The sequence below is a fragment of the Pseudonaja textilis genome, chromosome 4, assembly GCF_049901715.1.
Source record: "Pseudonaja textilis isolate UNSWEBS1 chromosome 4, rPseTex1.2, whole genome shotgun sequence".
Lineage (NCBI taxonomy): Eukaryota > Metazoa > Chordata > Lepidosauria > Squamata > Elapidae > Pseudonaja > Pseudonaja textilis.
The window spans coordinates 36,363,923-36,388,758 of NC_141993.1; the positions used below are offsets into that span (position 1 = coordinate 36,363,923).

The 24,836-nt window shown below is 36.1% G+C and overlaps 1 protein-coding gene across 4 annotated transcripts in view; it reads right to left on the reverse strand.

Annotated features, from left to right (window-relative positions):
* Nucleotides 1-494: 494 nt before the first annotated feature.
* LOC113439166 (disintegrin and metalloproteinase domain-containing protein 9-like) overlaps nucleotides 495-24,836 on the reverse strand; it is a 37,928-nt gene continuing 13,586 nt past the window's right edge. For 3 of the 4 annotated variants that reach the window (XM_026704921.2, XM_087932571.1, XM_087932572.1), the window contains 14 exons: nucleotides 23,122-23,294; nucleotides 21,892-21,976; nucleotides 21,023-21,144; nucleotides 18,092-18,263; nucleotides 17,216-17,305; nucleotides 15,551-15,746; nucleotides 14,160-14,265; nucleotides 13,336-13,510; nucleotides 11,503-11,583; nucleotides 7,495-7,600; nucleotides 6,566-6,698; nucleotides 4,346-4,439; nucleotides 3,558-3,610; nucleotides 495-2,761 (listed from right to left, as the gene is read on the reverse strand). In XM_026704921.2, the coding sequence (XP_026560706.1) occupies nucleotides 2,491-2,761; nucleotides 3,558-3,610; nucleotides 4,346-4,439; nucleotides 6,566-6,698; nucleotides 7,495-7,600; nucleotides 11,503-11,583; nucleotides 13,336-13,510; nucleotides 14,160-14,265; nucleotides 15,551-15,746; nucleotides 17,216-17,305; nucleotides 18,092-18,263; nucleotides 21,023-21,144; nucleotides 21,892-21,976; nucleotides 23,122-23,294 (1,857 nt within the window). In that variant the 3' untranslated portion in view covers nucleotides 495-2,490. The remainder of the gene's footprint in view (nucleotides 2,762-3,557; nucleotides 3,611-4,345; nucleotides 4,440-6,565; nucleotides 6,699-7,494; nucleotides 7,601-11,502; nucleotides 11,584-13,335; nucleotides 13,511-14,159; nucleotides 14,266-15,550; nucleotides 15,747-17,215; nucleotides 17,306-18,091; nucleotides 18,264-21,022; nucleotides 21,145-21,891; nucleotides 21,977-23,121; nucleotides 23,295-24,836) is intronic. The other variant, XM_087932570.1, reaches the window with a different exon arrangement.

The following is a 24,836-nucleotide window of genomic DNA, read 5'->3' on the forward strand; positions in this document are numbered from 1 at the left end:
GAAAAGAACATAAGTACTTTTGTTTCCACAGGGAAATTGCTTCTGAACTTCATGCCTGATGTGGAAAAGAATGAAACTTTGATTCTGGGTTTTACAGATTAGACTGATAGATTCTTGCAGAAGTGACTGGTTTATACAATTATGGTAAAATAAAAAGTTGTGATTATTGTTAATGCCCTATTCTACTGTAATAGGTAGAGTCAGAAGTGCTTCTTTTTCTTTCCTTACCCTTACTCGCTTTTCTCTGCCTTTCTCTCTCCCTATCCGTGCCCTTTTATTTGCTTTTCTATTTTGTATTTTATAACACTTTATAACCTAATAAAAAGTGACTTATAAAAAAAGTTTGAAAGGTTGCTGAATAAATGGTCACTAAATGAGAATCACCTATACACCCTATACTATTTATCTGCAATCATGTTGAAAGTAATATTGTAAAAGCATTAAATTTGTTATTGATTTTTCACATCAATGAAATATCAGATTTTTTAAAAATATGCCATTTGTATGTCATTTTATTTTATTTATTTTTTTACAAAATGGTTCACAACATTTTAACAGAAATTGTGCAACTGATTTTTCTACCACTAAATTACAAAAGTGATTTGTGCAAAACTGCAAATAACTTTATATAGGTACAAAGCTTAGAGGTGAAAGAACCATTAATTTGATTGATTACAAGAAAATTCAATTTTGAAGTATTCTATAGTCTCTAAAATACATATTAATATAAATTTTCAGACAATGTAAACATTAAAAATATGTTAATATCTAAATTTTGACATTTGTATCCAGCGTACGGTATTTGTTCATCAACACAATTACATTGCCAAAAATGAGATATTAAAAACTTTTCAAAAACATTTTGTAATCAATTCTGCATAGAATTTCATATATGGCTGATAGTGGAAAGAGGTTGTCATATAAATCATTCATTAAATTTGGTGGACCATATGTCTTAGTCTTGATTTACAGGTCTGAACTGGTTATTGTGCCTCCTAAGCCATATATTAGGAAGCATAATTATTCAACACTTTGCCCAATTTTCAAATACATTATCTTTTTCAAAATTTATGCAAACTACAATTATGTGTGACTTTAAACAAAGGCTGTCACACTGTAAGGATGCAAGGATACAACACTGTAAGGATACTCTTTAATCAAATCTTTGGTTTAATGAATCCATACTGAAATGTCATATAATGTTTTTACCAAAATTACTAACAGGGCTGGTATTGCAGAAATGTGGCATCGCTGCACTTTAATGAAAAATGGTACAAATTACTATTATGAATCTGAAATGGTTTGACATGCTTAATGAGGCCAGTCAATTGTGTTTTTTTCATTAAAGCATAGTTAAAAAAACATGTCTTATTATGTTACAGCATGTAGTTGACCTTTTGTCTCATGTTGATAAAATATCAACATGACTATCAAAATGATCAGATAAAGCTATAAATAAAAAATGTATAACTTTCACAGATTTATGATATGAAAACAGAAGTATCATCTATTTCAGTGTTAGAATAAAACATTTAAAATATATTCACTTTTTACTTGGAAAGTTGAAAGAATATTGAGAAATATCTTACAATAACATGATCGTTTAAACACTTAAGAATAAGTGTTTAAAATCTTCCTGTGTGGGAAGTTTCAGCAGTAAACATGCAGATCAACAATACAGTGCTGTCAAGTCACATTTGTTGATTTTAAGGCAATACAAATTGCTTTCTGATCTTTGCTCAAATAGATAATACTACACTATATAGCCCTTTCTTCACTGATTGACTGATTTTTGAAACCCATCTTGTGCTTCACTTCATTATATTCCATTCACATTGTTTCTTAATGTAATAAACCAACTGACTACAAAGAACCAATTGCACACTTTAAAAAAAATCAGAGCAACTACATAATTAGAAAATCTGTCATTGATCTAAGAGCAGCAGTCTCCCCCAATTTTTATTGGGCTCAACAACAAGGTAATTTTTATGACAGATTTAACTACTCTTTCCCCAATCATGACAAGTAACTTCAATAGGTGTTTTCTTGTAATGTTAATAATTAATATGTGTTAGGAGTGAAGAGAGAAAGGGAGGAATCTCATTGAGCCCACAACTAGAGAAGAACCTCACCACCGCTTCTTCTCATAAAAATTGCACAAGCATGTCCTACATTTTATAAGTCTGGTAGGGTTTCTCATCACATTTTCTACAATATCTAGTTTGGCCCTATGTTAGGGTAAAAGATTTTTACTGGTATGAGTATTATTTGTAAAAGCAATATCCTGTGGTCTAATAATTAAGGCAACACTTTATTTCCTAAATAATGATTTGGTAGAGCAGCAGACCCTAAAGTAAATTAAGTTTAATGTCATTCTGTTTTAGAAATTAAACTGAGGTCTTCCTTTGTATATTTCTAAAAAAAAAACACTTTTAATTCATTTCATTAATATAATATTTTCCCTAGTGGCATACATGTCTTTATAATTCTTCAAGATGGAGGAGAGAAAACGGGTTTTTGTGGGATTGGTGGTCTTAAAGGTGAGTTTCGTGGAATTGGTGGTCTTAAAGGTGAGTTTCGTGGAATTGGTGGTCTTAAAGGTGAGTTTCGTGGAATTGGTGGTCTTAAAGGATTTTGTTGAATTGGTGGTCTTAAAGGAGGATTTTGTGGAATTGGTGGTCGTACGGGAGGTCTTTGTGACATTGGTGGTTGTACGAGAGGTTGTTGTTGAGGTGGAACAAATTGATTTTGTACTGGTGGCCTAAAAAAAAGAAGAGGAAAACAGTCTGTAGATAAGGATTTCAGGTTTTGGTGGGTACAAAGAGTCCTGATAAAGAACTACTTATTTTATTTTTATTCACTTCTATTTCACATTTCTGAACTGTCCATCTCCTCAAAGAGACTTACTGTAGCATCAAAGTACAAGTAAGTTGATCTGAAGTAACCATATGCACATAGTAATCCTTTATCTGAACTGGAAAACAGTATGAATTTGTTCTACTAGTTGAGCTAAGCCTTCATCTTCAAATTATCTCAAACAATTTTTTACTTTAGTTATTGACATAAAAGCCACCTAAACAATTGTGCCAGACATGAATGAAGTGCATTCAAATGACTACAACATATTAATGTATGAAATGAATATATGAACTATTATTTATTCACTGAGATTCTAGTTTCCTTTAGGCATCAAGGCCTTCTGATTCCTACAATATAAATAAACACTGTTGGGTTGAAAGAAAGTAACTGACCCAAAATCACCCAGTGAACTCTGTGGTTGAGAAGAGACATTGGCTTCCCACTCTTTAATCACCACACATCATTATACGAGAAAAGTGTGCTTATCACTGGAGACAGTTGCAATTTAATGGTGAAAACCAGCTTCCATTTCTAGCCATTACTCTCATGTGGCTGCAATAAATTGCTATAGAGCATGCAGTCCCAACCCTCTACTGAAAAAAAAGTTATCCACCTCTAGTTTTTAACATGTTTTGCCTGTACTTAAAACCATATACCATATGTGATTCTGCTGAAAAGTTGTATCAAAAAGTACAAACCTTGGAGTTGGAAAGTGAGATATTGTAAAGATTCCTGAATTTGAAGTAGTAGGCTGAAAAAGATAAATTAATTAAATAAATAAAAGGTCATGCTTATGTTTAAAAAGATAATGGTAAAGGTTTCCCCTGTCCAGTCATGTGTGATTCTAGTGGGTGGTGCTCACCTGTTTCTTAGCTCAGTAATCCCCAACCTTTGGGGCACCAGGGTCTGATTCCATGGACCAGAGGAGGCATGGTTTCTCCCTCCTGCATCCCATGGATGGGGCGTCGGTTGTTTGCGTGGCCCAGTTTCTGGCATGCTGTGGGCTGGTGCTAGTCCACAAACCAGGAGTTGCGGACTCCTGTCTTATCCAAGGGAACCAGCATTGTCCAAATCCACTTCTGCAGCCATGTGACCAGCATGACTATACACCGAAGCGCACAGAACTCTGTTACCTTACCACCAAATTGGTATCTATTTGTCTAGTCGCATTTGCATGCTTTCAAACTGCTAGTTGGGCAGAAGCTGCAGCAAGGAATGGAAGCTTACCACATTGCGTGGCACTTTGATCTCGAACGTGGACTGCCAGTTTTCCAGTTGACAAGATCAGTGTTTTTAACTGCTGACCCACTGCTCCCTATGCTTATGTTTACAATCCAGCAAAATACTGTTCTAAATTCTGCAAACTGAATTTCTGAATAAAAAATAATTAACTGAAAGAAAAAAGTGCTCAGCTGATATTTTGTACTAAAAGACTCTTATTAATGGAAATTACTTAAAAGTAGACATTATAATTGAAAGTACTTACCCGCCTTCTATTTTTTTCCTCTTGTGGATTTGGTTCACTTGGAGTATTATTCTGGTGTGCAGGTAGCGGTCTTCTTTGCTGTGCATTTTCAGTCCTTAATGAACAATTTAAGCAAACAGTTAAAAATTATATAAACATAAAAGCCCATCTTGCAGTATCCCCAGATCAACAGACATAGCTAAAAACCAAAAAGAAAAAAAAAGTTTTGTTAAAAGCCACTGTGGATGCAGAGAGAGTGTATAACAATATTGAAAGGAGGACAATCACTGCTAAGACACATAGAGGTGTCTTTATTCACAATAACAGGGAAATAGGTTTTTGCTAATCATTCCTGCTTGAAAAATACTACATAGTCGAATAGAGGATGTATATGACCTATCAAACAAAAAAAAGTATTTGCTTGCGTGTAAATGTTATTTTTCCCTGGGAAAAAAAAAAAAATCTGGGATGACAGAAATGAAGCAATTCAAAGCATTTTTCCGCTGTTGGCTGGTTTCAGTTTAATTGGCAATAATGGATTAAGTTCATTCCACAACCATCTACCAGGCTTGAGTTTGATTCTGGCACGGTTTTAGAACATTATAATTTTTAAGTTCCTATGTTCAGTGTTGGCTTCAGGTTTTTTAAAATTATGAAGTCAGGAATTTCCCAGCTAGTAAATGTGGAAGTAGATAACTAGATAATACTCTTTTACAGTGATTCAGACAAACAGATTAAGAAAAGAACAATAATGATGATGATAAATTAGAAACAAAACCTCGAAAGATCAAAGAAGCTGGAATGTTGAGTTTTTGGAAAAGGTAACTGAGGAAAGCTATGATAACACTCTTCCAATCTTGAAAGCTGTAATGTAGAAGAAGGGCTGCTTTTTTTCTATTGCCCCAGAGTGAACATCATTGATTACAGTAAAGCAAATCCCAACTGAATGTCAGAAAAAAACAACTTGAACTACTTGAATATGGAAAGTACTAAGAGGGTTGGTAGGCCCCTTTTCAGTGGCTAGACAGCCATTGAATTGGAAATTGAAAAATGTTTAGACTGAGTTTCCTTCACCGACTAGGCTAGTAGTGGGAGTAGATTTAGTGCCCTAAATGACTTTTCCCAAAATGATGATTCTACCTCAGGAGTACCTTACTTAGTTGATTTTCATATAAAGTAAGGGGTGTAGCCTAGCTAGTCTAGGATTGAAAAATCAAAATGGATGAAGGAAAAGCAAAGCAAAGAGCTACTTTAGTAGGAAGCACTGCCAATACTTAAAACAGTGGCTCTCAACCTTTTCTTCACCATAGACAACACCCCCTTTAAAAAAAACTCTTCTGTGGCCATAAACCATGCCCCTGGACCCCCAAGACTTAACTCTAAATTTAAATCATAACATTTCTTCAAGCTTTTGTGGATCGCCTGTGATGACAGCGGCCCATCCCAGGGGTCCGTGGACCACAGGTTAAGAGCCAACTGGCCTAAAATATTATCTGATTTTTAAAAAATCAGCAAATATATTTTTCTACTGAAATGATCATAGTTTGTATTAGAGGAATCATAATTTGTAGAATCAGTAACAAAACCAGGATCTGAGAAATACTAACCATTCTTAGAGAATTACCCAATCTAGGCAGTATCTTTCTTCTATCGATGCTGGCTCTATGACTAGCATTATGAGGAATAACTTCCTAATATTTTCTAAGGCATTTTTCTTAAAAAAATGAAAAGCCAAAATATTACATTGTAAGTTACAGATGGGTAATGAATTGTCTGAATATCACAGAGTTAAGGTTTAGGAAAATAATATCCTTTCCTTGTCTCTTATATAGACGAAGTGTAATTTAAAACCTTAAACAGAACTTGCTTCTTCAAGCTTGCCAATAAAACCTAGATAAAAATAATGAAAGGATATTATTTTTCTAGATTTCCGTCTGCTTTTTCAAGCTTCATTCCAAACATTCCTAAAAACCTCTATAAATCTTGTCCCATTGTCATATATAGCTAATCATATAAGGGTATCATTTCAAAAGGCTTCAACCTTTTTATATTTTATTTAATATTTATTTCATATGTTCATAGAATTCAATAAAGCTTGCTTCTGAATGGCTTGCACCACAACATTTAGTTTGTCTTTTAAGATCACTAGGCCAACAAATTATGTTTCTAATTTGAATTTTTGACTTAACCTTGCATAGATGTGTTCCGTTCTCAATATCCTCAATTGCATAAATGTTGTACCTGTGTTGTCTTCTACGTTCTCTGAAGAGACGCCTTTTAATTTCTTTTCTCTTGACAAATGCAATTGCAAGTAGAATTAATATAGGCAACACAAGTAAAAAGAATATCAGAAGACCATCTCGAAGGGACGTATCTAAGAAAGAAAATAAGCATTGTACGCTGATTTAAATGTAGAATTTGGACAATGGGGCTATAAGAAGGAAGGGTTGATTTCTCACCAAGATAAAATATGCATTTTTTGATAATTTTCTTCAATAAATAGATGAAAAAGTATAATATTTTGACCCCTTTGTTTAACTGGAATCTCTTTTTCTAGTTTTAGGACTTATGCAATAGAACAGATCGTGTTTTAGGTCATATTTAAGCAGCAATATCCCAAAGGTGCTTTTTCAAGAGGTAACTGGACTTTTTCTTTGAATTCAAAGAAAAACCAGAAAGTCCAGTTGCCTCTTGAAAAAGCACCTTTGGGACAACTATGACCTGGATGACTGAAAATCTCCATAGACATTGAGCAGTAATATTGAAAATTCAAAACTGTTGGCAAACATTTAAGCACCACTATATATATAAAAAATTTCCAAGAAAGAAGAAGCTCATCTTCCAAAAATAAAAGACCCAAACTTTTAAAATGGACATATGCTAATTTACAGCTATAGATTCAGATTTAAAGATAATTATTTTCAGCAGAAATAAAATCCACTAAACTAGAGTAGCAAAGGCTATGGTGACTTTTGTTCTTAGTTTTCATTTTTAAAGTAGAATATTTTTTTTGGACAGTTATTCAATTAAGTGACAGTTATTCACTTTAAGATGAAAGTGACTTTTGCCAAATAAGACATAAAGCTACCTTAACAGGTAGCAAAATTAACCAGTGTTCTAAAGTGAGTAACATCAGTTGAAAGGTAAGAAAGAGGAATGGTTCTTGATACCTATATGTGTTGGGCCACTATCTATGCTGCCCCCATAGCCAGCCACATCACAAAAAGGAGGTGCCCACCCAGGATTGCAGTGGCAATTGCCTTTGTTGTTACACACCTACAGGAACAAAAAAAAGAAACAAAATGATGAAATCACAATTTTTAAATAGGTTATAGAAATTTTTAATATCGTAATATTAGGGTGAGGGTGTTATGTTTCTCCCCCGAACAAGTGTGCAAGAATCCATGCACATCTCTTAAGGAATTTAATTGTAGAAGAATTCAAATGCCATTATAAAAGAATTCTATTAAAAGCTGAATATCAAAAGTGAGTAATAATGAACATGGTTCCATGGTTTCTCCTGCCTGTGCTATGCAATGTATCATATTGACCTCTCTTTTGGATGGGAAGTAGTGGTGTGGTGTACAGATCAATATTTAACAACCAGCTCTGTTGGCTCTGTTAGTACATATTGATTTTACAGAAGACATTTTTGAAAAAGCACTGCACAATCTAAAACCATCTCTATCTATTGGGCCAGACAGAATATGTGCCTACTTCTTAAAAAAGCTACCCACTGACAGCAGAATCTCTAAGCATAATCTTTGAAAAATCTTTCAGGACCAGCTCCTTGCCAAAACTATGGTCACAAGCCACAGTCATCCCCATCTTCAAAAAGGGAGACCCCAGCCTCCTTGAAATTATGACCAATCACTTTATGCTGCATCATGGAATCAATTATTAACCAATCCATCATGCTCCACTTAGAAACAAACAACCTACTCTCTAATAAACAATTTGGTTTCAGGAAAAAACTATCCTGTAATCTGCAACTCTTACACTGCAAAAACATATGGACTACACAACTCGATCACGGAAAAGCAATAGACGCAATCTACATAGACTTCTGTAAAGTCTTTGATTCAGTGGTACACGGCAAACTACTCCTAAAATTAAAATCTTACGGTATCTCTGGACAACTGCATAACTGGATAGAAGCATTCCTGTCAAACAGACAACAAATGGTCAAAATTGGGAGCGTCCTATGAAATTCTGTATCTGTCAACAGTGGTGTCCCCCAAGGCAGTGTTCTAGGACCAACTCTTTTCATACTCTACATAAATGACTTCTGTGATCATATTAAGAGCAACTGCGTTCTCTTTGCTGATAATGTAAAGCTATTCAACACCACAGACAATACTGCTACCCTTCAAAAAGACCTTGACTATGTATCAGAATGGTCAAACAAATGGCAACTTCAAATCTCAACAAATAAATGCTCTGTCCTACATATTGGCAAAAAAAATCAGAAAATAAAATACAGGCTGAACAGTCAAGACCTTGTTGATGATCCAAACTCTGTCAAGGATCTTGGAGTACTCATCTCAAATGACCTAAGTGCTAGAGCCCACTGTAACTACATAGCCAAAAAGGCGTTAAGAGTTGTTAACCTAATCTTATGTAGCTTTTTCTCTGGTAATATTACACCAATAACTAGAGCATACAAAACATTTGCTAGACCACTACTCGAATACAGCTCATCAGTCTGGAACCCACATTACATATCTGCTATTAACACAGTTGAGAAAGTCCAGAAATATTTCACAGGAAAAGTTCTCCACTCCTCTACTCATTGCAGAATACCTTATGCCACCAGACTCGAAATTCTAGACCTAGAAAACCTAGAACTACGCCGCCTTCGGGCCAATCTAAGTATAGTTTATAAAAACATACATTGCAATGTCCTACCTGTCAATGAATACTTCAGCTTCAACCATAACAACACTAGAGCAAGCAATAGATACAAACTCAAGGTTAATCGCACCAAACTTGATTGCAGGAAATACGACTTCAGCAACAGAGTGGTCAATGTCTGGAATACTCTACCTGACTCTGTGGTTTTTTCCCCAAACCCCCAAAACTTTAATCTTAGACTGTCTACTATTGACCTCACCCCTTTCCTAAGAGGTCTGTAGGGGGCGTGCATAAGTGCACCAATGTGCCTACCATCTCTGTCCTATTGTTTCTTTTATATATTTTTTTAATTTTTCTTATATGTATCCACGTATTCATAACTATGTTTTTACTTATACCTATTATCTTGTAAGCAATTGACAAATAAAAATAAATAAATAAAATAAATAAATAAAACAGTTGGTGTTGGCAGTGCTATACCAATGGCTTCCAAAGAGGTGATTGGGCAGGCATTGGAGATATCCTTTTCTCTCAACTAGTTTGCAGAATTCTGGGAAATGTAATGATCATCTGTAATGAGTCAATATGAACCACCTCCAGCAAACCACTGATGGGACCTACTGTTTTCCATCCATTATTTTGTTAGACACTAAAGAACATATCAATAATTCCCATAATGTTACAGGAAAACAAAAACAATTGTTTTCCTATGACAATCTGGTAATTAATTTTCTGACCCGCCTACCAAACATGACCAGCATGCTGTTAACTAAACGTTCCCTTTATTAGGAGTGCCAGTGACCCAAGCAAAGAGTCTTTCTCTCTCTCTCTCTCTCACACACACACACAGCAGGCTAACAAAATCTCTAAGTGCCTTTGGAAAGAAGCTTGCTCCCTTTCCCCCTGAAATGGTTCCAACACACCAAGAGAGTCTCTCTCTCTCTGACTGACAGGAAGACAAATAGTTGTCTGCCACACCTATTTATCTCCGCCCCCTGCCTTTTATCCCCAGAGCTAGGGTGGGGCTTAGCTAGCACGGTGGCTCTTCCATAGATTCCTGGTGCTCTCCTCTCCCCTGCCTTCTGCGCATCTATGTTTCAGGCAAGGAACCCAGCTGTTCCTCCTCTTCCTCATCATCTACCTCTGGACCTGGGAGCTGTTGACTCCACATTTGGGGGCTGATGGACAGCCCAGGCTCCGCTTCGGTCTCTGACAGCTCCCTTCCCTCTTCCCCCTCAAAGCTCTCAGATTGCCTTGATGCCCAACTCCCACTCTACCTTCTCATCTTATTTGGCTGCCAGAGGGGCCGGCGGCCGACAGGCCACAACATGAGGTTCATTTCTTGTATGATTAGCTTTCCTATTATTTCTGAACTTGGCAAATTTAACTTGATGGAAAATAAGTATTTATTTCTTTGAGGAGGGGGAAAAAAACCAGAATGTCCACATTTTAACTTGCCTTGGGCATCCAAAGGGAGGGAAAGGGAAACAAATGGTAAATCATGTATTGAACATTTTCATGCATACTCATCCCGTTTGTACTTGTACTATGTTTGCATATTGCATGCAAACCCGTAAGAAGTGGGGCTTGAGTTATGATGACACAACATAGTTTTTTTCATTTGACAAAACCTCTAGGTGTTATATATGCCTATGTTTCTTGAAATGCAAAATGTTTTCTTAAATAAGATGCTGGCAAAAAAAAAAAAAAACACCCACCTGTGATCTACATATATGTTCTCTAGATGAGGTAATACTTGGGTTGTGGTATAATGTCCCATAAATAAATGGGTAGAAATGCTACAAAGAACTACCATAACACTGCTGTATTCAACCCTATTTGACCCTAATACAGGTAATCGTCGACTTACAACAGTTTATTTAATGACCATTCAAAGTTACAACAGCACTGAAAAAAGTGATTGATGGTAGTTTTTTTTACAGTTTGTGACCACTGCAACATGCCCATAGTCAAGTGATCAAAATTTAGACCCTTCACATCTGGTTCATATTTATGACCATTGCTGTGTCCCAAGGTCACGTGATTCCCTTTTGCAACCTTTCGACAAGCAAAATCAATGGGGAAGCCAGATTTACTTAACAGTTGTGTGACTAACTTAACAACTGCAGTGATTCACTAACAACTATGGCAAGAAAGGTTGTAAAATGGAGCAAAACGTATTTAAAAACTGCCTTACTTCACATAAATTTTGGGCTCAATTGTGGTCATAATTCGAGGACTATCTGTACTATATGCCAAGATACTTATTTATTATAATTTTGTCTCATCCTGAACAATATCATCATCATAATATTTTAACTTACCGCACGGCCATTACATTTTTTCTTTATGTCACAGTTGTAACCCAGCAAGCTTGCATTTACGCACTTGTAATCAACACAAGCCTAAAAAGGAGGGGAAAATAGTTGTTTTTTTAGTATGGTCTTTGAAAGCATGTTTTATCTGCAAATGCACAAAGCTATCAAGAAGAGACTGTCATCGGGTTCAAGAGTAACTCTAAACCAAATTTAGCATGATGGTCTTCCCCAAGATGGATAGTGACCTAATCCTGAATTGTAGCCTCTTAAAGAACACGGCCAAAAAAGATGGACAAATCTAAGCCTAAAATGATGATGCTGGAAATGGGAGCAAAGTGAATTTTGTGTCTCTGTTTCATGCAACAATACAATTTGTCTGGGTTCAACTTGATACAAGTATGAATCTAGACCTGTGATGGCGAACCTATGGCACGTATGCCACAAGTGGCATGCAGAGCCATTTGTGCTGGCACGCGAGCTGCAGGCAAACTTACCTCACTGCGCGTGTGCGTGCCACACAACTGATTTTTTTTTCGGTTGGTTTGAGGCCTTTTTCAGTCTCCCAGAGGCTGGGAAATGCCTCTGCAAGGATTTTCAGGATGATGGCCTGTTTCATCACTTCCTATAATACTGGAAGTGATAAAACGGGCCTATAATTCGGCCTGAAAAGCCTTGCAGGGGCTTTTCCAAGCATCTGGGAGGCCAAAAAAGGCCTCAAACCAGCCGAAAAAATCAGCCGTGAGTCACAGTGCAAGTAAGGGGGTGGGGGGGACTGTGCGCACATGCACAGGGAGTGTGGGGATGGGGTGCGCATCACATTCTGGGTGCTGGCACGCAAGTGGTGCGTGCTGATGCATGTGCAGTTTTTTGCACAGGAGCCCAAAAAGGTTAGCCACCACTGATCTAGACACTATGATTTGGAACTTACAGCTTACAGTTTAAAATTAAGCATGGATCAAGTCCCAAATGATGTAATATAGGTTCTTTTAAGCTTCATCTGTTGAAACAAGATAAGTGTAATTGGCAGTATTCCCAACACAACACAGTGATGACAAATGATGCCCCATGCACAATGTCAGCATGCAAATACAGTTATGTACTTGTGTCAATCTACAAGTAAACTTGCAATGTTTCCATGATTACATCATTATGCACATGTCATTTACATGCGTCTTTTGTCCTATCTATTAGTGTAATATTATGCTATAGAGATAGTTTACAAACAACACTGGATAGTTTTGCACAACATACTGAACAGGAAACCTACAATGAATAAGATGTAAACAGTCCCTCAGCCTCCAAAATCATATGGGCAGGATTACAAATTCCAGAGGTAATTCTTTGTTCATCTTTTTGTGAGACATTAAAATATGGGTCTAAGTCTTCCAGAGGTTGAATGCTAATGTGTCATTAAAAACTGATTGATTGATTTAATTAATTAATGAAATCTCCCCAATTTCCAATAATTGGGCTTATTAAAATCATTAATATACTTTTGCCTGAAATCCAAATATTTTAGCCCCAACCTTTTTGAAAGTGTAACTATGTTGCTAATGTGCTTATTACATCTCCCAGCTGGGAAGGAAGAAATAATATGACTCTTCAACTGGAAAAGTTTCCTGAACTCTGTTATCTATTATTTTATATTAAATAATAATGCGGCTTTCTGATTTTGGCTTAGCATATAGAAAATACTCAACCGCTATTGCATATAATCATGATTTATGCTTAGGAGTAACAAATTAACATAACAAACCATGACTTGGTGCCGAGTGCAAACTCAGCCAGTGATTTGTTCAATAAGCAAGTGAGATCCACATAGATGCAGAAAACTCTTACTTTTCCTTCAGCACAAGAAGTGCCTTTATGAACCAGTGCTGGATCAGGAATATCTGATCCTAGATCAAATTCAGTAGTCACACATTTAATTCCATCTTGATTCTGGAAATACAACTGGGGCGGGAGATTCTCTTCTTTGAAAGATGTACAATGAATCTTGCCACATAAACTGTTGCTGCAAATAATAATGATATGAATTATTATAATACATATACATAGTAAGGAATAGTGAAGCAGTATGATAAATAAAAAATGTTATCCTTCTCTGGAGTTTTTTCCCCGCTCTTTGCTGGTACTTTGCTTGTGTGGAGTGACCATTCAAAGTTACAATAGCACTGAAAAAAGTGACTTATGACCATTTTTCACACTTACAACTGTTGCAGTATCCTCACAGTCCTGAGAGGCTAGGCGAGGAAATGCGTGCCTCGATGTGAGTGATGTTGAGTTGGCCACACCCAGCCAGTCACATGACCACCAAGCCACACCCACCAACTAAGCCATGCCCACAGAACTGGTTGTTAAAAAATTTGAATCCCACCCTGGGTTTGAATGATCTAAACAACTTTGAAGGGTCACTAAATGAACTGTTGTAAATCAAGGACTATCTCTAATAGGAAATTTTGTCTTAGTGAAGTAGGCTGTTGGTATGCTTCTTTAGAAGGAAAAGGAAAAAAAGAGTGCAGAGCTGTGACTCTGAATCATGTTGCCTATTATCCAAATAAGAATAGTCAGTTCAATGGGACTTAATCCCTAACTGAGTCTGCATAGAGTCATATAGTCTGAATGTGCGTTCAGAATATAAAATATTTTTTCTGATTACTTACGCTTGGGAACATTTTACAAAATTTGGCCCATTCATTCCACAATTGCCAAATCTGTCTCCTTTGCTATTGGCTCTTTCAAAGCAAACATTTGGTCCTTTTTTTGCTCCTACAAAATAAATGAAAGTTCATTATTCTACGTTGAGGATAATTCTGACACAAACAATGGATCACTACATCCTCTTGGCATCCCCGTAGCACATAAACCAACAAAATCCCCACAAAAATCTCTTAAGCAAACCGAAAGACGGCACAAACAACAAAAGTTGACTGAATAATCAACAACGTGCAATGTGAAGATGGGAACACACATTATTTAAGATAGACAGGTAGAAAATAGGCAGAATGCTTCCAGGAATATAAACTGGCAGGTGGAAGGCATGACAAAAATTCTTTAATCTCTCCACACGGAAAAACTCAACCACAGTTTCAACCATGAATTGGAGTCATTTTAGATCAAGCCAAATGCAAAAATTCCTGGAATTGGCATTTTGAGAAACCATCCACCAGCACACGTAGAAATAACTCATCTATGAACCACAGTGTCGGACTCTACAGTTCTCGGCAGAGTGCAACACACAGCTAGTTCTTGACTTAGGACCACAATGGAGCCCACGTTTTTTTGTTGCTAAGGGAGACAGTTGTTAAGTGAATTTTGCCCTATTTTATGACCTTCCTTGTCACTGTTGTTAAGTGTTAAGTTGTTATGTTATTAACATAGTTGTTAAGTGAATCTGGCTTTCCCATAAAGTCAATGGGGAGAAAGTCCGCAAAAGGTGATCACATGACCCCGGTAACCTGCAACCATCATAAATATGAACAAGTTGCCAACCATACAAATTTTGATCACATGACCAGGGTGACACTGCAAAGTCTGAAAATCGGTCTTAAGTCACTTTTCTCAGTGCTGTTGTAACTCTGACTGTCACTAAATCAATGGTTGTAAGTTGAGGAATACCTGTGTTTAAAGGACTTAACTAAAAGTTAAGGAAGGAAGGAAACATCCTATCTAGCAACCAATACCCCAAAAAGCAGGAAACAACACCAGATAAACAATGGGGGAAGAACGATATCCTAACTAAAAGCTATCAAGAAAGTAACCACACCCCAACCAAGACTGACAGTATATATAAACAACTACCAAAGCCCACCCTCCCACATACCGATGATATTACTTAGTCTGATGGCAAAACATCTATAGGAAAGCAACCAAGCTTGTAGAACACCAAGAATTCAAATAGATCAACCCCAAGTTACATACATTCTTTACTATTGGAATAAAAAAAAACATTTCAAAATAATAAACATTTACATTCCAATATATGAATATTTTCTATATAACACCTGCCAGTTTAATTATCGGTTGTATCAATCACAAATGATTGAAACCATACCTTTTCCAAAGAAGGATTCACACTGAGAATCGTAACTCTCACAAATTCCACTGTAACAGTAATCTTTCATATTATTACATGGGTAGCCATCCATAACATACACATCTTCTGGACAGTCATAATAGGTCCCATTGCAATATTCAGGGAGATCACAGGTATTTGATTTGGGTCGACACTCCACTCCTGCTACCTTGAACTTGAAAACAGAGTTTTATTGGTTTTATTGGTTTCTAATTGTAACACCTTGACAGCATTCATATCTCTTTAATGATATGGGAGGAGGAGAAAGAGACTTGTGAAAAGGAAAGAGAGATTGGAATGGTTCCTGGGCCAAACTGCTGGAACGGTATGTCACTGATCACATTATTAATTGTATAGACAACAAAACAAAACCCAAAGCAAAGCCACAAGACATGTTTCAGTCATATGCTATCATCCTGCACCTAACAGCCAATATTTATTGCCTGTATGAGTACAGCCTCATAGCTGCACTGAAATGCAAATGTATCAGTCCTTCAACTAGCAAAATTACACTATTCCCATTGCTGATCTGTACAGTACCTCAGTACCAAAGTCAGCTGGTGCAAATGTCCTTATTTGAACATGGAACAGCAACTGGTGGATTTCTGCAGCTTAGTTTTCTCTCTCACCAAATATATTTGCCAGCTTAGTCTCCCCAGATGATGCTAGATAAATCATTGGCATAATAGGACTACTGTAAAGGAGTCTTCCTTTGGGAGAAAGGAAGGAAAGGAAGGAAGGAAGGAAGGAAGGAAGGAAGGAAGGAAGGAAGGAAGGAAGGAAGGAAGGAAGGAAGGAAGGAAGGAAGGAAGGAAGGAAGGAATTAATTCAGACCACACAATTGCAGCTAAGGTATAGGATCTGGGAGAGAAGGTTGCAGTCCGAGAAGCTAGCGCTAGAGGTGTACACACAATCATTCCTTTTCTCCATTCTCTCCCTCCCTCCTCCTTTCACCTTCTGAGAATGTAAATAATTTACTGGAAAACTAGAATGTATACATGTAGGCATTCAAAGTGAACTTTTCATTAAAATAAACCCAAAGCAGCCAGCTAATTTTTATATACTTAATTTATACTGCTGCCCAACTCAACTAAGTAATTCTGGGCGGCAACTAATCCTTGTTATGTGACATACACACATACACAGTTCTAAGAAAATACATTTGTGTTCTCCAGAATTGTCTACTTTTTTGCATTCTTTTGTCACCAAATATGATCCGAGCTTTAGGTAGACCTTGGTGATATATACAGTATAAGGAATTTGAATGAACAAACATCAAAGTTTGGTGGCCGTTTCATCTGTTTTATTTAAAAGGTCATCCCATATGTGATATGCCACACAATAGAAGACCCATCCTTTTTGCATCAAAGCATTAAGGCTTTGATGGTGTAATCACAGATGCCATCCTGAATTTTTTAAATGTTCATGTAGAGTAATAAAATGTTACTGTGTACACAAACACATGCATACAATATTGACAAATGATAATGAATTTAAAACACACCTTAAGAAGAATATGTTAACTCTGCAATTTTATGTATATATAAATGTTGGGGTACACCTACTGAACATAATGGGGCTTAATACAAAACATGCAAGAACGGGAATGTACTCCACATCTACACAAAGGACAATCTATTTTACCTGGCACTTTTCACAGCACAATCCTTCAGCACATGCTGATCCACTTGTTAGCTTGCAGCTGGCAGCATCACAGCAAGGATTGGTGCATTCCTGTTAAGAAAATGACCTTGGTTGGATATTCCATGGTCAACTGTCCATGAAAACTTCCATTGGACTCAATAAGATCAATATTCTCACTACTGGGATGTGACTAAAAGAGTTTTAAGAAACAGTTTGCAGTACTTTGCTTTTTAATTGAATTTTTTTTAAAGCACCAATTTATACATGATGAAATCAATGTTTTATAAACACCTGAACAAAAGGTGCTTGATGGCAAGGAACTTTCTTTTTCTAATGTGATTACTACAAAATTTTATTTCATTTATCATTAAGGAATGATTTTATAGAAAACAGAAAACATCATGGACATGGGGCAGAAATCAGTGACATTCTCCATGTTCTTCACCAGCAAAGCTAAACAGAACAGAAACTTTTTATCGATTTACAGTACTCTTATTTTCAAAAATTGCACTACTGTTGCATTAGGCCAGTATCAAGGTAGCACTGAGGAACAAAATATAGCAATGCGCGTTATATTACTTCACTTTCTATTTCAAAAAGCTGTGATGGGACACAAATGCAACATCTATCTACATGTCTTTAAAGCAATTGTATCTTTTCCTGGTTTCTAAAAATGGATGAGCATGTGGATCCAGAAAAAGACACAGCTGTGCTAAGGTGTTATAGAAAAATCTGTGTAGGGTTAGCCCTAACCCTAACCCTCACTTAGCATTTTAAAACAGAATCTGGAACATTGCATTGCACTAGTATTGGTGTATGTGTATGTGTATAATTCTAGCATATCAATATTTTAAAATATAAATACAAATTACCTACTTTTGGAGTGCCACAATCACATTCTTCATTCCTATCCACAATGTTATTGCCACACATGGGTTCTGTAAATATATCACTCGGCTTGGGAGAATTTCTGAGACAGCTTCCTCCACCTCTCAAGATAAGTTGCTCAAAATCAGTAGCGCTGCAGCTGCTGAAGTTCCTGGACCCACTAGAAAGAACGATTTTTCCAGGGTATGGAGTAATAAATTTCCCATTTTGCGCCTACATTTTAATGAGTTACATTTCTACAATTATACTATACTTCATCATAACATTAAAGCAGTGTTCCCCACCCCCCTCAAAATAAGCCTGTTTCTGACTCTGAGAATTACATGATATTGTGAGGCAGAAACTTGGCCAATTGTTGAAATGGGGAAATATACAAAAACTGCACTGTAATTCCTTTAATAGGCTTGTCATAATTGAAAAAAGAAAACTTCCAAATCGGCACCCCAGCCAATTTTGAAAAGCCTAACTATCTCCACCCAGATGATCCCTTGATTTTCCTTTAAAATGTTAGGCCAGCTTCATAACTTGCAAAATGTGTCTCAGATCGATGAATCACAATGAAAGCTATGACTTCATTTTTTCCACTGGCAGCATTTCTTTTACATGACTTGGCACCACGAATGTGTAAACTAAATTCAGCATCCATGAACAGTCTTCAAGGGTGGGGAATCTCCATCCATTAGTTCTCTGACATCTATCTCTAGGGTAAAGATTCCGACTACGATTGTTTTCTGTCATTCAGAAGCTTTCTCTCAGTTCAAGACTTTTAGGTGAACTGTTCCATATGGAATTTGTTTCTTAAGTCTATCCTAATTTGTCCACTTCTACCCAATTCATTCTCCAGAGAAACAACAGCTCATTGTTTCCTCTTGAACCATTCAAGAAAAGTTTAGGGAGTGCTGAAATTGTTTTGTTTTCTTTTGATCGATGCAACTGGCTGGGGTCCATGGGATTTGACAAGTATTTTGGATGCTTAAAGTCCTTGTCAAAGTCTTTACCTTCTTCAGGAATGAAAATAGCTTATAAACAGAATGATTATTAGCATGTACATGTAGTCCTCAACTTATTTGTTTGTTTGGTGACTGTTCAAAGTTACAACAGCACTGAAAAAGCGACTTATGACCATTTTTCATGGTTACGACTGTTGGAGCATCCTCATGTGATCAAAATTCAGATACTTGGCAACTGACTCATATTTATGACGGTTGCAGTATTCCTGGAGTCATTTGATTACCTTTTGTAACCTTCCAACAAACAAAGTCAAAAGGAAAGTCAGATTCAATTAATAAGAGAGTTACTAACTTAACAATTGTGGCAAGGTTGTAAAATGAGGCAAAAGTCACTTAACAACTGTCTTGCTTAACCACAGAAATTTTGGGTTCAATTGTGATCATAAGTTGAGGACTACCTATGATGCTAATCTACATGCATGCAACCTGACAAATGCCTGGATTGCTGTGAACTCTTTGGACTGCACTCCTTTTGCAGTCTTTGTTAGATTAATATTCCAGCTTTACTCCAAGAGCTTAAAGCATAGGTGTCAAATTCGTGGCATCATGTTGCTGTCATGTGACATTTCACGATGTTTTTTTCCCTTTCGTGGAGCTGGGGTGGGCGTGGCCTATGCATAACGCATTCAGACCGCAGACCGCCAGTCATACGTATTTCCCTTCTCCAGTTTTATCCCACAACAACTGCTCTGTGAAGATACTGGACTGAGAGAAACCAGATCAAATCATTAAGGGGATTGTATGAATATGCTTTGACTTGACCCTGAGACTCTTCAATTATAGTCCAAGACCTTAACCTTATACCATATCAGATCTAGGATAGGTAATTATCTGTGTTTTTTTAATTTTCCTTTTTATTTAAATGAAATGATTTCTGTATTCTACTCCAAACATTGTTCAGGCCTATTACACTTCTATTTTAAGGTATTCCTTGTATCTTTTCCTTGTCCTCTAGTCAACACCTGACTTTTCCTTGCCTCTTCACTTCTCTACTAATGTAGCTAAGTGTCGATCACCTACATTTAATTAACCAACTTTTCCATTAAAGGAAAGCTGTATATAAATAGATAAAACATATAATTTTAGCCTCCATCGGTTTCTGTTCATTAAATTTAGCATAACTGAAAACATAAACACCCTGTGTATAATGTGACTCTAGATTCAAAAGCTGTTTCATAGAACAAAGATTTTGTGTTCTCATCAACTATACGTGCCTACTTTTAAATGCATAAGTATCAGTGTTTGAAAATATATAGTAATAAAATATTACTGAAAATAGCCTACTAATACAGAATACTGTTCAGCATATAACTCATCAGTCTTTGATTTTCAAGGAATATTGAAATGCTTGAAATTATAATAGTTTGCAATGACCAATATTTTTATTAAAGCTAGTATCTATAACATGTTTGTTTCTGACATCACTGAGCTAAATGCTCTAACATTGTATCTCCATTAGACTGCAATGCTTGATCCTAAACTCTCTAATTCAGGAGTTCTCAAACTTTTCTATACCCCACACTCTTAGAACACTTCTGATATATCTCGCACCCCTTACAAAAGTAAATCATTATATGCACATAATTATGCATATACACTATAATTTTAAAACTTCTAAACCTAATTTTTCATACCCCATGGTCTTGCACCCCCACAGGGCGCGAGCACCACTGGTTGGTAACCCCTGCTTGATCAAACACCAAGAAAGATTTGGCATGTTAACTTGATACACAGCATAAATATAATTTTTTAAAAAGCATATATATATATATATATATATATATATATATATATATATATATATATATATATATATATATATATATATATATATATAAATAAATTTATTTATATAAAATATATATAAAAATAAATAAATATAAAAATAATGTTAAGCAAATGTGCTTACTTATCTGAACTGTGCATTATATAGTTATTTGAACATCTTCCATCATCATGATTCATACCGAGATTATGTCCCAACTCATGTGCAACCACTGTAGCGTGACTTATGGGAGACTCCTGACCGAACTGGCAGAAATATCAGCATTATTAGCACAGGAAGCGGTGGGGAACAATTCTTTTTTTAAACAAGAAAAGCAGCAACAGAATAGAAGAACAGGAAAAAAACAGCTGAGCTAGGCAAGTTAAATCAAAATGACATCAGTCATTCTATTTTCCACGATGAACTCCAAGTTCTGATGAGAAGAAGCTCACAAGTAGGAGATGGTGTTAGTTGCAGAATTCCATTCCTGCTCAGTTTTGGCACAGAATCACTAAGACTCTCTTTTCAGAACATCTTAGCAGGTAGCAATTATGACAGTTCATGGTAATGAATTGCATAGTTACAAACATTTTGAAAATTTTTCTCTTTTCCTGCTCTTAATTAGACCACCAATTTTTTTTTAAAAAAAATCTGTTTTAATTTTCTCCCTATTGTATACAATTTTATAAAGCTCAGTCATGTTGCCTCTTATCAGCCTTTTGTTTATCATAAAAAGCCTTAGTATTTTAAGCTTTCACTGTAGGACAACTGCCTTTGCTCTAACTTTTCTACGTTCCTGGTTGCTGGTATTATACTTTGTAGCTGTTTAGCATGACTTTGTCAATAGGTTTGCAGTCAACACCAGCATAGGCATCTGCTAAGCGCTTCTGCTTTCCACATATATCTAAACTCAATGTTGAATGTTCACAATCCTGACACAATGTAATATAACAGATGAAAATGTTCTCTATATAAAAGACTCTAAGTTTACAACTGAAATGGGATATATTTACCGTAGTGATAGACCCTGCGTGATCTGCAGTACAGACTGTGCCAACGTAAGCCATTCCAACTGTTGAACCAAATGGCCTTCTCCCTCTGAAATGCAGGAATAGATTAACGGGAGAGATGGGTTGAGATCCATCTCCAGGTTGAACAATATACACATATTCTTTATTTATAGATATTTTGGTACACACACACACACACACACACACACACACACATACACACACACACACACAGTGTATCCATTGCTTCCCAGATCTTTTCAGATGCTATAGTACAAGGGTGTCAAACTCAAGACCATGGGCCGGATCCAGGCCATGATGCAGTCAGATCCGGCTGCGGGGCCAATCCTAGAAAATGTAAGGGGGCGGCCTATGTCACTTCGATCTAGTCTACCCACATTACTTCAACCCAGACTACCTGCATTGCTTCAGCCCCATCTACTTGCGTTGCTTTGGCCCATCTACCCAATGTGAAGAGGAAACATCAGGCCAACATGGCTTTGGCCCTATATCTACCCAGTGCATGGTAGAAAGAAGAAACATGCCAGTAGTTTGGGGAATGGAATCAAGCTGGCCACAACCCAATGAGGGGCATCAAACTGGCCATGCCCCTTCAAGGTCAACCACAGCCTTGATGCGGCCCTCAATGAAATTGAGATTGACACCCCTGCTATAGTATTTAAACATCCTGAAAAAAAGTTATTTAATTGGATGTGAGATATGTTGGACCCTTGGCCCATTATTTTAATTTCATTTGATTTTAAGATATAATGTCTTTGGCAGACTGAATATCTTGTCTTTTATGTTAATAGCAGATAGATGCAGTATAATTACCCATATTGTATCTTTCCCCATGTCAGATTAATTCTATGCCATGTTAATGATAATTTAATTAATCTGTTGCATGAGAATTTTAAACTTCTTTGTCCTTTATTTATAATATACTATAATGGTGTAAAATATACTATGTTCAAAAATTTAAAAATAAAGTTGAAACATATTTTGATTTATGTTCTAAGAAAAATATATTTTCTTAGGCAATTAGCAGCAAAAAAATATTTTTAAATCCTTGCCAATCCCCACAAACATCCACAACCATATCCACAAAAATCCTTCACTAAATGATACTGGGATATAAACTCCTAAAATTACTAGAATATTACAACTGTAGAATTTTCACTGTTCTCAACATTCCAATATATCTGTATATATAATATAAAGAAAAATCCTTACATGATCAGATGAGCAATATCATTTCTTGATCTCGTAATAAGATTTGTTTTCCTCCAAGCCACAAATTTGTTCAACACATCTCCAGCTGAATCACCACCCACCTCTATCTGGTTTCCACTTGTCCATATTTCCAATCCAATTAGGACAACTTGTATGTTTAAGGGTCTGAACATCTGTAAATATACAATTGATTGCCATTATGTAGGTTTCAGTAAATTTAGATAATTTCTTCCAAACTGTTCCATCTCTGCAAACCCTCTTTGCAATATGCCATGCAAATAAGTATTTATAGTTAGCCAATAAATGTGAATCAACACACTATGTTTACATGTTGAACTCATAGTCCACTTTACCTATGAGTTAAAAAGCAAACTATAATTGACATAATACACCACAAAAAGGCATGGTTTACAAGTTCCAAGGTTGTGATTTGCAAACCTGGTTACTTAAGAATATTGAGTTTGTTTGAACAGATTCCACAACATGCACAAATATGCCCCCACTGAGGCTTTGTTGTAGGTAATTCCTGCTAACGCATACAAACACTTCTCCAAAATTATTACTCTTAGTATCAATTATGCTGTTTATGAGTTGAACAGCTATATTCATTTCAAGGACAAGCAAAACAACTAATGCAATAAACAAACATTTTAATCCAAAAGTTCCTGTCTCCTAAAGTTTACTAGTTATCTTCTCCCAAACTATTTGAGATAAAGGGGTAAGGTTCATAGCATGAGGAATCTTTGTGCAATCATGTAAGGCAAGCTAGAAAATTTTTCCTACAGCAGACTGATTTGTATAAGATTTGTATGACTTCAAGAAAAAGGATTGAATAAAGATAGCAAGTTCTGATCTCTGGAATGGGATAGTAATACTTACAGAAAAGGTCCCATGTATCCATCATTATCCAATTATGCAAGGAAGGTGACATTTTATAGGCTGTTGAGGTAAACTTCTCTTGATAAGCTGCTACTCTCCATATATTAAAAAGTATAATCACTATTTCCCTAATTGTCCAAATAATTACATTGTTTAACATGCAGTGTTTTTCTAATACCAGGGAAAATGGCAGTCACACAGACTAGAAAAGATTTAGGTTGTAAATCCTAATCAGTTCAGGAAATATAAAATCATTTGAGCCTTAGTGGCACAGTGGTTAGAATGCAGTACTGCAGGCTACTTCTGCTGACTATTGGCTGCCTGCAATTTGGCAGTTCAAATGCCACCAGGCTCAAGGTTGACTCAGCCTTCCATCCTTCTGAGGTGAGTAAAATGAGGATTCACATTGTTGGGGGCAATATGCTGACTCTGTAAACCACTTAGAGAGCACTGTAAAGCAGTATATAAGTCTAAGTGCTATTGCAATTTACTCTTAAACTTGTTCCCCTTGTTAGTAAGATGAAATGATAATGAAAAAAAATACTTGCCTACTGCAACAACTCTTAACACTTAATTACATATATTTGACATATAATTTTTACATAAACACAATTTAAAATTCTACAAGTATTAAATATAAATATTAAAATTCTAAAGACAGCAGTAAGTTTTAAGTTCTGTTCTAAAGAATAACAAGGCCACAATTTATATATATGTAGATTCCTTTAATAGAGCACAATCTCATTCTTACAAATATATTTGCTTTTGTCTGGTGTGTGTGTGTGTGTGTGTGTGTGTGTGTATGTGTGTATGTATGTATGTATGTGTATATATAT